This window comes from Poecilia reticulata, chromosome 12 (genome assembly GCF_904066995.2).
Source record: "Poecilia reticulata chromosome 12, P_reticulata-male-v2, whole genome shotgun sequence".
NCBI lineage: Eukaryota > Metazoa > Chordata > Actinopteri > Cyprinodontiformes > Poeciliidae > Poecilia > Poecilia reticulata.
In genome coordinates this window covers 29743446-29761318 of record NC_088841.1, presented here as the reverse complement: position 1 = coordinate 29761318, position 17873 = coordinate 29743446, and the positions used below count along the sequence as shown (strand labels likewise).

Genomic DNA, 17873 nt, shown 5'->3' with positions numbered 1-17873 from the left:
GTTTGATGCAAGAGCATTTCCTGGTGATGTAGTCCTCTATATCGCTTTTCATGAAAGGCCAGTAGAATCGCTCCCTTGCCAAGCTCAGCACTTTTTCAACTCCGACATGACTCAGGTTGTTGTGGAGGTGAGTCAGAACTGTTTGTTTATATGTGGCGGGCAGAACCAGTTGCTGTCGACTCGCAGTCTTTCTGTAGAGCAGATCATCCTCCAGGTATAATTTGCCCCACTCTCGCAGCAGCCTCCTCGTGTGTCCATCAACTTTATTTCTTCCATCCTCTGTTAGTGGTTTGTCTTGTTGTTTCAACTCCACAACTTTCCCAATGGCGGGGTCTTTCCTTTGTTCCCTCACCAGCTCATCGTGACTGACTGTCTGCAGACCCTCGAACTGGGGTTGGCTAGGATGTGACAAGTTGAGGGCTGCCACCCAGGCCACATCTCTCTGTTGAGCTCTCCGACTTCCTTCCCATGCAGCACAGACTGTGTCCTCTGATAGTTCTTCAGAGCATTCAGCCATAAAAGTGTCTATATCCAGGGGCCATCGCGACAAGGTGTCGGCATCAATGGCAGTTTTACCTGGTCGATATTTGATGTCGAAGTGGAAGTCAGCCAACTGCCCCACCCACCGGTGACCCACTGCATTAAGCTTGGCAGTGCTCAGGATGTATGTGAGTGGGTTGTTGTCCGTGAAGACTGTAAAATGTGTGGCATAGAACAGATAATCACGGAACTTGTCACAAATCGCCCACTTCAATGCCAGGAATTCGAGTTTGCCACTGTGTAGGTGATAATTCTGTTCCGCTGGCGTCAGTGTGCGTGACCCATATCCAATCACCCTCATTTTTCCATCCTGAACTCCTGAACCGCACCCAGGCCCTTTTGGGAGGCATCAGTGTGAAGTGTGAAAGGGCGGTCGAAATCAGGGTACGCCAGCACTGGGGGTTTGGTCAATCGGTCAATGAGCTGCTCAAGGACCTGTTGATGTTCTTTGGTCCACTCTATTGGGGTTCGAGAGGACTGCTGGTGGCCTTTTGTTTTTCCCCGTGGCAATTTAAGCTGAGAGGTGTCGGCCTTTGACTGGAGCAGGTCATACAGGGGCTTGGCTATACGTGAAAAATCCTGCACATATGTTCTGTAATAGCTCAGGAACCCGAGCATTTGCCTGATGTCCCCAACTGTTTGTGGTGTCTTGTGTTTCAGTGTTTGTACTGCTTCAAAATCTTTAGGGTCCATCCTTACTCCATCTGCCGACACCAACCGGCCAACGTACCTGACCTCCTTGCGAAAGAGCTCGCATTTCTCTGGCTTCAACTTTACACCATGGTGCTGCAAGGCTTGGAGGACTTTGCGTAACACCTGCACATGCTCTTCGAATGATCTGGAGAAGCACAAAACATTATCGAGGTACGGGATGCAGCACTCATCTCTCAGCTCGTCAAGCATCCCCTCCATGCTCCTTTGAAAAGCTGCCGGTGCATTCGACAACCCAAACGGTATTCGGACCCACTCATACAGGCCCCATGGGGTTGTGAACGCAGTCAGGTACCTTGACCCTTCGGCAATAAAGCCTTGATGGTACGCTTTCCCTTGGTCCAGAATCGAGAACCAAGCGTATCCTCCCAGGGAGTCAGTGAGATCTTGGATTCTTGGGAGGGGTGGCGGTCAGGTACAGTTTTGTTGTTGAGGAGCCGGTAGTCGACACAAAGTCGTAAGGACCCATCTTTCTTTCTGACACATATGACAGGGGCTGCGTATGGTGACTGAGATTTCACAATCCAACCTTTAACCAGAAGTTCCTGGATGTACTCCTTCACTTCTTTGTAGAGTGGCTTTGGAATGGATGCGTAGGCTCTTTGGACTGGGATATCATCCTTAGTCCTAATTTCCATCTGCAGAGAAGGGATGCATCCAATGTCATCACCATCACGGGAGAAGGCTCCACACTCCTCACAGAGCACTTCCTTTACCACCTGTTGTTCTTCGAGGCTTAGGTGACTGATCTCGACAGGAGGGAGCCAGGAGTCAGTTGGAGAGCTGCTGGAGGATGCAACTCCATTGACCCTAACTGCAGCCATTTCTTTTTTGTGGGACCCTGGAGTGTTGGTCTCCAGGACCTTTATGACATGTTGGATGGTTCCCAGGGGAGTTCTTTTGGGTAGGGTGACCTCATGTTTTGAGTGATTGGAGATGGGCACTTTAACATATGGTCGCCTGGCCTCATTGACTTTTAAGAGGCCGTCCCCACACCCAAGTGTCCTAAAGCAGTGCTCCCCTCTGCAGGCTCATATAGGACAAAAGGGTCAAAGATGTTAAAATTGGGGGGGTACCCTGCACCACACATGAGCTGTTCTGCCAGGGGGGGTTATAGAGTGGTCTCTACCCACCCTTATTGTGACTGGATCATCATATGCCCTGGGCGGCACCTGGATGAAACTCACAATGGCCTCCACCTGCTCCTCCTCTATCCCAAATGCATCACGGAGGAGACTGACCACTGTGGTAACCGCCTCACCCGAGGACTCCTTTCTTTTAATGATCTCCTCCAGTACATTGGCTCCAAGAAGGGGCTGGGGCAGGGGCAGCTGACTGACAAGAAAAGGAGCCTGTATGGTCAGGTTGGGGTCATCGTTTCCTGCTAAGTTGACAGTGAGCTCTACCCATCCACTGTACGGCACTGAATGGCCTGTAACTGCATAGACACTGAGTTCCTCCTCTAATAGCTCAGAAAGGGGTCTCACAGTACAATTTGAGATGTGAGTGGCAGCCCATTCTTGGTCGATTATACTCACTTGTGACCCTGAATCAAAATGGGCTGTAATTGGGTAGCCACCAAGCAGGCATTTCAGCAGGCTTTTCTTTCCAACCAGGGGTCCTTTACAGGCGACTGTTCTCTGGCTGAGAGGTGTATGAGGCTCCTGACGTTGTCTTCGTTGGAGGCGTCTTGCTATTTGACTTGAAGCTTGATCTACTGGTCGGGACTGGAATTGCTCACCGGTCTCTGGGTATTCCTCATCAGAGACCGAGTCCCGTTTCCCTGCGGCTTGACTCGCTTCAAACACCCAATCGCCCTGTGCCCTGCTTCTCCACATGTAAGCAATGGTTACACTCCTGTGAGTTCTGATCAGTACACCCAGGGCAACGAGCCATCCTGCCCCTCATCTGAGCTGTGGGTTGTCTCAACAGAGGTTGTGGCCGCCTGCTTGAGGATGGTTGGTAGGGAGGGTTTGGTTGCATATGGGCTGACCTAGTTAGAGGCAGGGACACTTGTGGGTTAGCTGTATGCAGGTCCATCAATGAAGCCACCATCTGAGTCAAGGCTTCAACTTGAGCACTGAGCTGTCCTATTGTCTGGAGATTCTTACTGTCTGCTGCTGCGTCTTGTGACTTGTTGTAATCACCTCCTGTTTCAACATTGGTACTGGGTGCTTGTGTCGTCTTTTGTCTAGGAAGTTGGCCCAGTCTGCGTTGGTGCTCATTCTCATCACTCATGATTTTCATGACTTGGCTGAGGATTTCCTCATCTGTAACTTGACTGTTTGCAATCAGGGGCCTCAGTCTCTGTCGGAGGTCTGCATGTTTCGTTCCTAAACCCTGGTATATAGTATGGAGAAAGACTTTTTGGATGGTCTTGGGGTCATATGTGATGTCTGTACTGGTGTGTCGAGTTTGAAAAAGGAGTTTCTGTTTTAGCCCAATCATGCGGTACAGGAACTGTTGAGGTGGTTCTTGGTCTGATTGCCTGGCACAAATCAATTCCTGGAACATCTCAGTTGATGCTTTCTCACCCAGGTGGGACCTGAGGAAGCCTTTGAGCTCAGATACAGTAATTGAGTCTTTGTTTACAAGCATGTCTTTAAAGGCTCCTGGTTTTATGATCCTCAACACCCCCTGACCACTTCTGCCTCTGTGAAACCCTCTTTTACTCCCTCATCGATTTGTTTACTGATGTTGTTGTAGCTTAAGTCAGAGTTCTGATCTCCAACCTGACCACCATGTACTTTGAAATCTTTGCGCTGAAGGTAGGAGAGGTCCTTCAGACACACAGGTTGATCCGGGGTCATTTGTGGTCTGTTATATAACTCTGACTCCACTTGGTGGAGAGAAACTGGAATTGGTGGGGTCACACTAGATTCATACTGTCGGAGTTTCTCACCCAGTTCTTCATACAGCTGCCTCAGTCCTTCTACCGACCCCATTTTTGTGTTGGGTTGGGTAATAGAGTCAGGCTGGGACTGTATGACTGTACTGTTAAAGTGAGCATGGGGTTGTGATGTGGAGTGTTTGATTGTTACAGACTGAGTGTGACTAGGTTTAATATGTGCACAAACATCATCTAACACACTCGCTCCAAAATTATCAGTAGCATCAGCATTCATTAGCTTATATATCAAATCATTCAAATCCAGCAACCAACCCATACCTTTGTCTTCCCGCTCGAGTAAGGCATCAGACTGCAAAAAGGAAATGACAAAGTCCATGCAGCTTTCTTCATTGTTTGGGTCCAGTTCACCTCCATGCTGGCTAACAGTAGCAATGTCTTTTGCCACCTGATAAACGTTGTCGCTTGGGAGTTTGAAAAGTTGTTTCTTGATGTTCCATATTAACTCTTTGCGAACCTCTGCCATGGTGTCTGGTTCTCCTACAGCTCGGTCCTCCAGTTCAGTCCTCTGATAAATTACACGCTGTCCTCCAAATTGATGAGTTGACTCCTCTGAAGATAGCGTACGATGTCCTCTGGATCAACAACTTGGCTTAGCTTTAATTAGAGTACGTTGTCCTCTGGATCAGCAACGTGGCTCAGCTGCAGCTAGAGTGCGTTGTCTTCTGAATCGGCAATGTGGCTCCTTGGTGATCAGCATACATTGACCTCAGGATCAGCAGTGCAGTTCAGGTGGAGGATCGCGGTTCCTTCCCACACTGATCTTCCAATCTGGACACCCACGGGTTGACTCCTGGTCTTCAGCGGTCACCTTGGTCACGTGGTTCTGGTATCTCTGGATCTACTCCCAATATTTTTGATGAGGAGAGATCCCGGACGAGCCCCCACAGTTTGTTACACGTCTCAGCATATGATGGACAGTTGTAACAAATGATGTTTTATTTTTTTATTTTTCTTCCTGCGGTGAATTTCTGCTTCCCCTTTGATCCTGACGGAGAGCCTGTAAAGACGAACAGCGTCAGAGATAGAAAAAAAGGACAACCGCCGTCTTCTTCCCCAAACTCGGTCTCTTTATTACAAATTATTGAAATCATGAAATTATTAACACTTCCTAGAACAATCACATTCCTGTGTCCCTCTGCTGCTACCAAAAAAAACACACAGCCTTCACCTGAGTAAAAAAAAAAAAAGTATCAACTCCCACCAGTCAATCCACAACGCAGAGATGTACATTAAAAAAAAACATTTCTCAAATAAGAGGATTAATTATGTTAAATAATGCAAGATGGAGATGTTATAATGAACGAAACATTAAGCTCTAATGTGTTTTGACTAACTATTGACCGACTGAATAACTACAGTTTAATTGATTACATAGAAAGGGAGAAAAAGTAACGTCTATAATAATAATACTACTACTAATAATAATAATTCACTTTTAACAGATAAAACAACACAATGTATGTCAAGGTACCTATGTTTGTTCGGGGAATGGAACGGAGCTAAAAGATACATGTAGCGATCTTCAGAGCGGCCGTTAGTTGACCGTTGTAGCCAAAATGTAGCTAACAAATCCTTTTTTTTTTCAATGTTTCAGCACATCTATCAAATTACAAATCCTATCCAAATATACATTGTTACTCCACATTTTTACCGGGGGGGCAGCCTTCACCAGTTTCTCATTACTAACCTGTAAAGACGAACAGCGTCAGAGATAGAAAAAAAGGACAACCGCCGTCTTCTTCCCCAAACTCGGTCTGAAGAGCAGGGGGCGGGGCTCCTCACTTCCGGTCTCCTGGTGAGACGTTGCCCGAACCTTGGTTACTTTTTTTCTATTTAACAGGGTAATTTGGTCTGGAGTGATAATTAAATTTTCTCACTTTGTGGTGTATCACACATGCAACATATACTCGCAGGTGAGAAGCTAACAATGTGCAGCATGCTAACAACGGCCCGACGAACACAACGTCATCATACTGCACAGGCGGAACTACTAAATAATAACTACCTTAACATTTTTAACAACAAAACACTTACAACAAGTCAGGAACGCACGTCCACCCCAACCGAAACCGTCGGCACCAGCTGCACGCCTCCACGCTCAGAGACACTGTGTTTCTGCAGCTGCTGAAAGTGCCATGGAGAACTCACCACTGGGTGGCGAACCTCCCCGTCCCAGACCAAACCAACCAACACCTGGCCCAATCTTAATAACAAACAGTAATGTCCACTCGAGCCTTTGTAACAGCCGCCCCCAAATGTATAAAGTACATTTGTTTCTAAACAAAGGCAATAATTTAAGTCTCTGATGATGAACCGTGGCTGTTGGAATCCTCAGGTACTGCAGGAAGAACAATCATCCTCGCCACTGGTCCGGTGTAGACCCGGTCCTTCACTCGAACATCTGCAGACCTGATGCGGCCGTCAGCACTTGGATGCAGCTTGGTCACTCGTCCGACTGGCCAGAGTGCTCTGGGAAGTTGAGGATCCACGAGCATGACCACCGTATCCTCAACCAGGTCAGCTTGAGAAGTCTGCCATTTCTGTCTGACTTGTAAATTGGGAAGGTATTCCCTGATAAATCTGGACCAGAAATGGTCTGCCAAAGCCTGTGAATGCCGCCAGCGGCGTTTGCTGGAAGTTCAGTTGTAGGGTACACAACCTGGGGCAGCGACCCATCCAGCCGCCCCATCAACAGATGATTTGGTGTTAAAGGGTCAGGGTCAGCAATGCTGGAGGATACATAACCTAAGGGTTTCGAGTTCAAAATTCCCTCCACTTCAACAAGGACTGTCCTGAGCACCTCTTCTGGCAATGGTTGGGCCCCGACAGTGGCATACAAAGCCGTTTTAACAGAACGTATTTCTCTTTCCCACACTCCACCAAAATGAGGGGCACCAGGGGGATTGAACTTGAAAGCAATCCTTTGCTTGGCAAGGGATTGCTGCAGGTCAGGAGACATCTTTGCTATGGCCTGTTGTAGCTCTCGTTCCGCCCCACGGAAGTTGGTCCCCTGATCTGAGAGAATTTCTGAAGGTGTACCCCGACGGGCTATGAATCTCCTGAGGGCCATGAGGAAGGAGTCAACATCAAGATGGGTGAGGATGTCAAGGTGGACAGCCCTGGTTGTTAAACACTTAAATATGATGCCCCATCTCTTCTCGTTACGCCGTCCGATTTTGACATGGAATGGCCCGAAACAGTCCCCTGTGGAGTAGAAAACAGGCTTAAAGAGGCGGAGACGGGCAGCCGGTAAGTCAGCCATTTGGGGAATAGTAGGCTTGGACTTCCAATCTGCAGTCTGGGCACTTGGACTGATGACGTCGAACTGCTTCTCTACCTCGCAGTATCCAAAAGCTTCGACGAATGTCAGCAAACAGTCGCTCAGGACCAGGATGGCATAGACGTCGATCGTAGTCCTGTATCAGAAGTCTGGTGAATGGATGGTTCGGATCTAGAACTATGGGATGTACTGCTCCTAATTCAAGATCCTTTGCCTGTCTCAGTCGACCACCCACCCTGATTTCTCCTGCTTCATCCAACTGGGGTGCTAAGGCACGTAACCTACTGTTGGTGGCAACCGGCTTCCCCAGTTTTAGAAGTCTGATCTCCTCAGGAAAGCCATCATGTTGTATCTTAGTCATAATGTGCCTCTCTGCTTTGCGATAGTCTTCAGCACTCAAACTCACATCCTTCCCAACTGCAGCTTGTAGGTTCTGTGCAGTGGATTCAAGCAGTTCCTGCCAGTCTTTGTAGGTCTCAGATTCTGGGCTTGGGAATGTGGTGGTTGAAGTTGCACCACAAAATACTGATTTCCGTAGTTCTGAGGATTCCTCTTCGAGTGGAATTGCTGGATTAGTAGGCCAGTAGTCTGAGGCCTGAAGTAAGAAAGAGGGTCCTTGGTTCCATCTGGTGTGTTCAGACAACTCCTGTAGGGTCTTACCCCGAGTGATGTCGTCAGCTGGATTGCTGGCTGAATCCACATAACGCCAAGACTGTAGATCTGTTAGGTCTTGAATTTCAGCCACTCGGGTGCCCACAAATACTTTGTAGCGACATGAGTCCGATAGTATCCATCTTAACACGGTGGTGGAATCTGTCCACAAGGTGGTAGTGTCGATCCTCAAGGTGAGTTCTGCACTTAACAGCTTAGCTAGCTGGGCTCCTGTTAAGGCTGCAGAAAGCTCCAACCGAGGTATGGACAGTTGTCGCCTGGGGCTACTCGTGAGCGGGCTAGAAGGAAGGATAGGTGGATTTGACCTGACTATCCTCAGTCCTGAGGTATGGCAACTGACCCATAAACCTGCTCCGACGCATCACAAAAGATGTGTATTTGCCTGTTCGTGACTGAAGCATCATCGACTGCAGGAGTGAAGTGTCTGGGTAAGGTGACTGTGGCAGTAGCTTGAGTTCATCTTCCCATTGCTCCCACAGTTGCTGTAGATCTAAGGGAAGCAGTGGGTCATCCCAGTCCCGATGCTTCTCCCATAGTTGACGAACCAGCACTTTGGCACGAGTCGTGTAGGGCAGGATGTAACCAAGGGATCATACTGGGAAGCAAGAACTTGTAGATGTTCCTCATGGTCAAAGTCCATAATTAATGGGCCTGTGTTTGTAGCCTATGACATCTTTGTGAATGTTCCAACTGAGTCCAAGTGTGTTTTCAAAGGGATCGGACTTGTCTTGTGTCAGCCAGAGTTCTGCAGTGGGGGAACGGCTTCACTTGGTAGGTGACTGATCACCTCCGTCGCATTACTTGCCCACTGACGAAGGTCGAACCCTGCTGAAAGAAGCAATGCTCTTAATTTATCCACCAAGGCTCTTGCTTCCTCTGCAGATGGCAAACTTGCAACCAGTTGTCGACATAAAAACACTGCTCCACAGAAAACCGCACATCCTCTCCATCTTGACTGTGGTGTGTGACGTGACGCTGGAGGGCATATGTAGCACAGCAGGGCTACAAGTAGTGCCAAAGGGAAGTACCTGCCATTCGTAGATGTCTGGTGGTCGGTCTTTGACCTGGTCCCGCCACAAGAACCTCAGGAGGGGTCTATCTTCTGGTAGGAGGCGAACTTGGTGAAACATCCCCTTTATATCACTGCTTATGGCAATGGCATGTTCCCGGAACCGTAGCAGCACTCCTAAGAGCGATGCTCCGAGGGTAGGTCCAGGTAGTAGGAAGTCATTAAGGTTGAGACCTTGGGGAACAGTTGAACACAAGCCTGTTCTTGTTATTATGGCTCACCATATGATGAGGGATGAACCATGACTCTCCATCAGCTGTGGTTTTTTGGGGATCAAGTTTTGCCACAGTACCTGCCTGGACCAGTTTCTGAATCTCCTCCTGATATATATTAGCCATTGTTGGGTTCTTACTTAATCTCCTCTCATTGTTCCGCAGGTTGGATATTACTGAATCAGGAGAGGCTTTGAGGGCAGGCATGGTTTTCTTTCGAAGCAGTGGTGTAGCATACGGAGAACCCCATCCACACACACGCGCTCCGTCTTCTTCTCCAACAGGTCCACAGCCTCTTGGTCCAGTTTGGAACGAGTTACTGTCTTCTCGTTCCGGTAGGGAAGAACATCAGTCTGCCAGAGTTTCTCTACATTCCTCAGCAGCTCAGTGTTAGAGTGGGAAACTGATGTGAACAAGCACTGTGGGTGTTGGAGACCACTGGTTGCTATTCTCATTGGTCCCTGAAGAGCCCATCCGAGTCTGGTTCTGACTGCAGCAGGTGCACCCGGTGGACCTAACCGGACTGGTTCGATAGGGGTGATAAGGTGAGGGTTGTCTGTACCAATGAGGATCAGAGGCTGTGCATTCTTAAAGGGATGCAGAGGCAGATCGACAGATGCTTGAACTGCTTCCGGAGTCTGTCAATTGGGTAGGACTGTTCTGCTAGGACCAGACGATCAGCAGTAAAGGCTCCATTCACAGCGAAGCGGCTGTGACTGCTGAAGGAAGGAGATATATGAAAGGAAACTGAAGCACCTCTCAATGTCTGGATATCCTGCCTTATAGTTCTCAGATTCAAAGTCTCTGGATTTCCCTGCAGGCCAAGCTTGTGGGCAGCGGAGGCAGGAGCATTGTGTGTTCAGAACCATCATCGAGCAGAGCATAGGTCTTGAGGCTGTGGTTCTTGTGATGCAAAGTGACTTGGACCACTTTCAGCAAGACTCTGCTGACCTCGAGTGGTCTGTCAAGGTAAAGCATGTCAGTGGTGGTACTGATGAGACAACTCTCCTCCTTAGTCGTTTCTTTGTTGGCTCTGGTGTTTACATCATGAAGCACCTGAAGATGCTTCCTTGACATAGGTTACAGGGTTTCCGGAGATCGCACTGAGCTGCATGATGAGATCTTGCACAACGCCAACATCTGTTGTGGTCCTTTATCCACTGAGACAGTTGGTCCTTTGACAACTTCTGAACGTCAGAACACTGGCTGAGATAATGGTGCGTACTTTCACAGTAGGGGCAATAACGTTCTGCTTTGGTGCCCTTCTTCCCTGAATAATTGGGAACTGAACCGTCCTTGGATCCATGCAGTATAGTGGTGACCCTCTTCTTCTGATGAATTGCTTTGTCTTTAGTTCCTGATCCAGAATCATGACTATCAGAATTATGACACCACGTTTCATACTGGAGCCATTCAGCAAAATCTACCAATGTGTAGACGGCGTTGGATAGCGGAACATAGCTCGTCGGAAGTCTGCACGCTGATATGCAGGCAATTTACTCAGCAGGCGGGCTACATGTGATCCACATTTTAGCTCAGCATCACCCTCTGGGCCCAATGTTCTGAGCAACCCGACCAGAGACTGGACTTGGAGAGCAAACTTCTCAAATGCTGCTGAGTCACCTCGGCGGACATCTGGAGCATCCATTACACTGGCAATCCTATTCAATGCCATCTGATGTGGCTGGCCAAACTCTCATTCAGGGCCTCCATAGTGTCCGAGTATGGTGTGGCGGAATTCAAATAAGAATCTGCGATGAGTTTGGCTTCCTCAAGTTTGAGGTGATCCACCAGGATTTGGTACTTGAACAGCTCTGTCCCATCAGGAGGTAACAGATTAGTTAAGGCAATCTTTAGCCGAGCAAAGTCGCTGGGGTCTCGTCTGGCAAAGTAGGGAATGCTTGCCTAGGACCTCGATAGGTTTGTTCAGTGAGAACCGGTAAGGTCGAAGGAGGATGCAAACCTGTTGTTGATTCCAAGCATTCTGCCCTTGGTGACCCATGAACATCTGTCAGCATCTCCTCTTGCGTAGTGGTAGTCCACGGAACTGTTGTCTTCCTACTCTGATATGGGGAGGTGAGATGGCGGTTGATATCGGGTATCGCTGTGCCTCATCTTTCCTTGTTGCACCTCCACGTTACTGTTACTAACATAAGCTGTATGATGTGGTGCAAAAGGAGGCTTACTTTGACGCATCATGCTCTGACTCTGATCTTTATGAGCTGTAGATCACTCATCAGCTTCTCCAACATAGTCAGAACTGGCTGGGATGGTGGAGAAGGCTCAAATTCCTCTCTTGTTTCAGGCCATGGTGGAGGATCGGGCCATTCCTCCTCCTCCTCATTGTTCGCCAGCTGTGTTGGAGTGGTGGTGGTGCATATGCTGGTGGTGGGACTCCAAACCTCTGCTGGACAGTGGCTGTGCTCTGCTTGGAGGTCCCATCCTCCTCTTCATTTCTTCCTTTAATTCTCTGAGTTCAGCCAATTCAACACGCACTGCCTTTTTAGACTGCTCAAATTCAGCTCTCTGTCTTCTTAACAGCTCCAGCTCTGAGCGGTATAGTGAGGAGGTCTGCATAACTGTCTGGGGTTGAAGATGCAGAATAATCTCTGAAGTCCTCTTCTGATAAGCTCTTCCACCGCTGTGGTTCAGTAACTCTTTGTTCTGGGGAACCAACCCACTCATCTACCGTGATTCCCATGACTGTTGGGCCATCGTGGTGTACTAGATGGGGGTGAGGGGTGTCATCTTGGCAGCTCCCTCTTCTGGTGAATACGAGCTATCATAGCATCCAGTACCAGCTTGTACACCCATATAACTGGTTTCATAATCCTGTAAATATGAAGGTGGGCGGGTTTGCCGCTTCGGTCTAAGTGTTGCTTCTTGGCTGGTCTGCATGCTGAACAGTGGTAAGTGTCCTGATCCGGCTCGAAGGACCAAAATTGTAGGTAAGGATCTACTCTGAAGTTAAGGCTGGTGGGATATTTACACTCGCCACTGTGTGTCGATCAGGACAAACTGTAGATGGGATTTCTTTGCAATCTCTCTTATTGAGTTGGTACAGCAGTGGTACAGATGTGCAGCAAAGGATGGGCTTGGAGTTGGAGATGTGGTCTAGATCATAACAGAAATAAGCCCACATTAATTCACCTTGCACATTTATCCAGTACAAGTGGCAGCAGTGACACCTGCTGGCCACAAACTGACCACATGTTCATCAAATGCTACGACTGATAGCTAAAGAGGTTTACCCACGTGAAGTAACTTAAAATTCACAATAAACAGGCACATCAACATGTACGGATACTAATGAGCACACGAACAGTAATAAGCCAAAATACTTGAAATACTATGCAACATATACTCGCAGGTGAGAAGCTAACAATGTGCAGCATGCTAACAACGGCCCGACGAACACAACGTCATCATACTGCACAGGCGGAACTACTAAATAATAACTACCTTAACATTTTTAACAACAAAACACTTACAACAAGTCAGGAACGCACGTCCACCCCAACCGAAACCGTCGGCACCAGCTGCACGCCTCCACGCTCAGAGACACTGTGTTTCTGCAGCTGCTGAAAGTGCCATGGAGAACTCACCACTGGGTGGCGAACCTCCCCGTCCCAGACCAAACCAACCAACACCTGGCCCAATCTTAATAACAAACAGTAATGTCCACTCGAGCCTTTGTAACACACCTTCTTCCCCTCCTCCTCACCAGAGCTCTGGGTGAAAGCATTTTATTGCTGAGCGGGGGTTACCACATTTTTAATAACACTGTAGAGGATAGTGAGTGGTGTTTACTTTCTGTAGACTTTTTTTACTTGAAATAAAAATTCTTACTGTTAGTGTGTGATATATTGACACAAAAACATCTACAACTTAGTATGAGCAGTGAAGCGGTCCACCCCTACAATTGAGTGGGATGGTCCAAACTCGCTGTTTGCTTGTTTGAAAAAGTTGTTAATTCAATGTTGAATTATGATCACAAAGGTTGAATTTATGATTGAGGTCAATGACAGAAGCTGGGTAGGTTGACATGATTTTAATTGATGTCTGATTAACAGGGTTTTGCTGAAATGAAAACACGCAGGTCAGTTTGCCTTGAGGGCAAGGTTTGGGGAAGAACTCGTGATCTAAATGTTCAATCAATGTACGCTGTTTTTCACACCCTCTACACACACACCCTCCCCCTTCCTCACCTGGCCCCATCTACCCTCAATCTCCTCCCCTTTCCACTCTCCTCCCCTCCTCTTTGGACTCTGGGTGAAACAATTTTAATTTTAGGTGAGGGTTTCAAATTTTCACATTTTATTTTGCTAAAGATGATTTTTGGCTCTAGTGGCCTTTATTCGATGGTTAATTGACAAGAAAGGGGGTAATGAGAAAAGGGGGAAGACATGCAGCAAAGGTTGCCAAGGCCGGGAATCGAACCTGCGAGCTGCGTCAAGAACGGAGGTATGTGGGTTGTGCTTAACCAACCACAGGTGAGGGTTAATCACGTTTTAACTTATGTGGTACGATTCTGTTCTGTACCCAGATTGCACATGATGGCAATTCAACAGTGAATTAACATGTTTGCCAACAAGCCAACAGCAAAGCAGCTGTGTGTTTGGGCCATCCCACTCATGTAAATAGCAGGGGTGGACCGCCCCACTCCTTGTAGTAAGTTGTAGATGTTTTGTGTCAAAATATCACAGTCAGTAGGAATTTTATGAACAAGTAAGAAAATGTGCAGAAATGAATCATCACCCACTATCCCACTAATTACAATGTGATAACTCAGTAATAAAATGCTCTCACTTAGAGATCTGATGAGGAGGAGAGGAGGGGAAGGGCAAAACAGCTGACATTGATTCAACATTGATCAGACGTTGATCAGACCTCGGCATTTCATTCATTAGATTTCAACCACAAACAACATTAATTCAATGACACAGTTTCAACATTGGTTACTTGGTTAGAGGTGGATGGTTGTTTGATGGTTGATCCACCATAATTTCTTGACCTCAACCAAAAACCAAACTTTCTGACTATAATTCAATGTTGATTTACCATTCTGTGCAATGCGTTCTGGAATCTGTTGACATTTTACAAATTTCACAAATCAATTAGAAGGTTTCACAAATGTTTTATTTATTCTGCTGTTAGTACAGAATAATCTAGTTAGGTTTGAAATGTCTAGGTGTTGTTTTTAAAGTACAACACATACAAAAAGCTGAAGATAGTGAAAAATTAAGTGTAATTGCCCTTTAACTATTTTCCGAATTAGATGCTACATTCGGAAGCTAACTTCAGCTTCGACTGATAGCTTGGGCACAATATAGACAGATCTATATATGTTTATATAGATATATATCTTTAGCATAGATATGTAGATTGCACACTGCACAGATAATCAAAACACTTAATGTTACCGCAGTGAAGTTAGTTTCAAGTTGGATATTCGATATTCGAGCTCCGGGAGTAGCGGCGTTTAGCTAAAGGTTGATCCGATTTATGAACGCTAATGTCGGCCGGCGGTTCTCCATCGCTCCCGGCCGCAGCGCCCGAAGGTTCACTTAGGGACTGTCAATAAATTACCGAACCAAACCTTCCTGTCAAAGAATGTTAATAAATGCCTTGAATTGTAACCAAATAACTAATTGAAAGTGCTATTTCATGCTTTTACATGAGACTCAATATCATCTATTAAATTCTAAAGTCATACAATATTTCAATTATTTTAATATTAAATAATAGAATGTTTTCTTCAATAGCTTCCAGGTCATGTGACCTATTGATTCAAAATCACTTTCAAATAATTATACTAGTCTCTGTAGATGAGGCACAAACTTTTGTTTTACATTTTTAGCCATTTTCCATTTTTTAGGAATTTTTTACCTAAAATTGAGGGTTTTTCTTCAATAGCTTCCAGGTCATGTGACCTGTTGACTAAAAATCACTTTCAAATAATTATACTAGTCTCTATTGATGAGGCACAAACTTTTGTTTTCCATTTTTAGCCATTTTCCATTTTTTAGGAAATTTTTACCTAAAATTGAGGGTTTTCTTCAATAGCTTCCAGGTCATGTGACCTGTTGACTAAAAATCACTTTCAAATAATATACTAGTCTCTATAGATGAGGCACAAACTTTGTTTTCCATTTTTGGCCATTTTCCATTTTTTAGGAATTTTTTGGTCAAAATTGAGGGTTTTTCTTCAATAGCTTCCAGGTCATGTGACCTGTTGACTCAAAATCACTTTTAAATAATTATACTAGTCTCTATAGATGAGGCACAAACTTTTGTTTTCCATTTTTAGCCATTTTCCATTTTTTAGGAATTTTTGGTCAAAATTGAGGGTTTTTCTTCAATAGCTTCCAGGTCATGTGACCTGTGACTCAAAATCACTTTTAAATAATTATACTAGTCTCTATTGATGAGGCACAAACTTTGTTTTCTGTTTTTAGCCATTTTCATTTTTAAGATTATTTTGGTCAAAATTGAGAGTTTTTCTTCAATAGCTTCCAGGTCATGTGACCCATGGACTCAAAATCACTTTTAAATAATTATACTAGTCTCTATTGATGAGGCACAAACTTTTGTTTTCCATTTTTAGCCATTTTCCATTTTTTAGGAATTTTTTACCTAAAATTGAGGGTTTAGGTCAATAGCTTCCAGGTCATGTGACCTGTTGACTCAAAATCACTTTTAAATAATTATACTAGTCTCTATAGATGAGGCACAAACTTTTGTTTTCCATTTTTAGCCATTTTCCATTTTTTAGGAATTTTTTGGTCAAAATTGAGGGTTTTCTTCAATAGCTTCCAGGTCATGTGACCTGTTGACTAAAAATCACTTTCAAATAATTATACTAGTCTCTATAGATGAGGCACAAACTTTGTTTTCCGTTTTTGGCTATTTTCCATTTTTTAGGAATTTTTGGTCAAAATTGAGGGTTTTTCTTCAATAGCTTCCAGGTCATGTGATCTATCGACTAAAAATCACTTTCAAATAATTATACTAGTCTCTATTGATGAGGCACAAACTTTGTTTTCTGTTTTTAGCCATTTTCCATTTTTTAGGAATTTTTTGGTCAAAATTGAGAGGTTTTACTTCAATAGCTTCCAGGTCATGTGACCTGTTGACTAAAAATCACTTTTAAATAATTATACTAGTCTCTATAGATGAGGCACAAACTTTTGTTTTCCATTTTTAGCCATTTTCCATTTTTTAGGAATTTTTTGGTCAAAATTGAGGGTTTACTTCAATAGCTTCCAGGTCATGTGATCTATCGACTAAAAATCACTTTCAAATAATTATACTAGTCTCTATTGATGAGGCACAAACTTTTGTTTTCCATTTTTAGCCATTTTCCATTTTTTAGGAATTTTTACCTAAAATTGAGGGTTTTTCTTCAATAGCTTCCAGGTCATGTGACCTGTTGACTAAAATCACTTTCAAATAATTATACTAGTCTCTATAGATGAGGCACAAACTTTTGTTTTCCATTTTTAGCTATTTTCCATTTTTTAGGAATTTTTTGGTCAAAATTGAGGGTTTTACTTCAATAGCTTCCAGGTCATGTGATCTATCGACTAAAAATCACTTTCAAATAATTATACTAGTCTCTATAGATGAGGCACAAACTTTTGTTTTCCATTTTAGCTATTTTCCATTTTTTAGGAATTTTTGGTCAAAATTGAGGGTTTTACTTCAATAGCTTCCAGGTCATGTGATCTATCGACTAAAAATCACTTTTAAATAATTATACTAGTCTCTATTGATGAGGCACAAACTTTTGTTTTCCATTTTTAGCCATTTTCCATTTTTTAGGAATTTTTTGGTCAAAATTGAGGGTTTTTCTTCAATAGCTTCCAGGTCAGGTGACCTGTTGACTAAAAATCACTTTCAAATAATTATACTAGTCTCTATATATGAGGCACAAACTTTTGTTTTCCATTTTTAGCCATTTTCCATTATTTAGGAATTATTTTACTCAAAATTGAGGGTTTTTCTTCAATAGCTTCCAGGTCATGTGACCTATGGACTCAAAATCACGTTTAAATAATTATACTAGTCTCTATAGATGAGGCACAAACATTTGTTTTCTGTTTTTAGCCATTTTCCATTTTTAAGATTATTTTTGGTCAAAATTGAGAGTTTTCTTCAATAGCTTCCAGGTCATGTGACCTGTTGATTCAAAATCTGTGTGAAATTGTTCTATCAGTCTGTATAGATGAGGCACCCTCCTTATTTCCCCATTTTAGATATTTTAAATTTTTTTTCCATAATTTAAATCAAAAAATATGATTGGTGTTTAATAGCTTACATTTCATGTGATCCACTGACAAGGAACAAAAAGGGTTAAATGGAATAGGTATGAGTGTGCACCACCTAGTCTAGTAGAATAATTTTACATTTATTTGAGTAAATTGATCACATGACCCATAAGCTATTAAGAAAATTCAATCAATCAATCATCTTCCC

The 17873-nt window shown here is 44.6% G+C and overlaps 1 protein-coding gene across 1 annotated transcript in view; it reads right to left on the bottom strand.

The window, feature by feature from the left end:
* Nucleotides 1–6330: 6330 nt before the first annotated feature.
* LOC145554345 (uncharacterized) overlaps nt 6331–17873 on the bottom strand; it is a 28667-nt gene continuing 17124 nt past the window's right edge. The window contains exons 3-9 of the mRNA XM_081613916.1: nt 11090–11209; nt 10621–10752; nt 9634–9798; nt 9476–9571; nt 9147–9357; nt 7447–8392; nt 6331–7385 (exon numbers count right to left, since the gene is read on the bottom strand). Coding sequence (XP_081470042.1) covers nt 6606–7385; nt 7447–8392; nt 9147–9357; nt 9476–9571; nt 9634–9798; nt 10621–10752; nt 11090–11209 — 2450 coding nt within the window. The 3' untranslated portion in view covers nt 6331–6605. The remainder of the gene's footprint in view (nt 7386–7446; nt 8393–9146; nt 9358–9475; nt 9572–9633; nt 9799–10620; nt 10753–11089; nt 11210–17873) is intronic.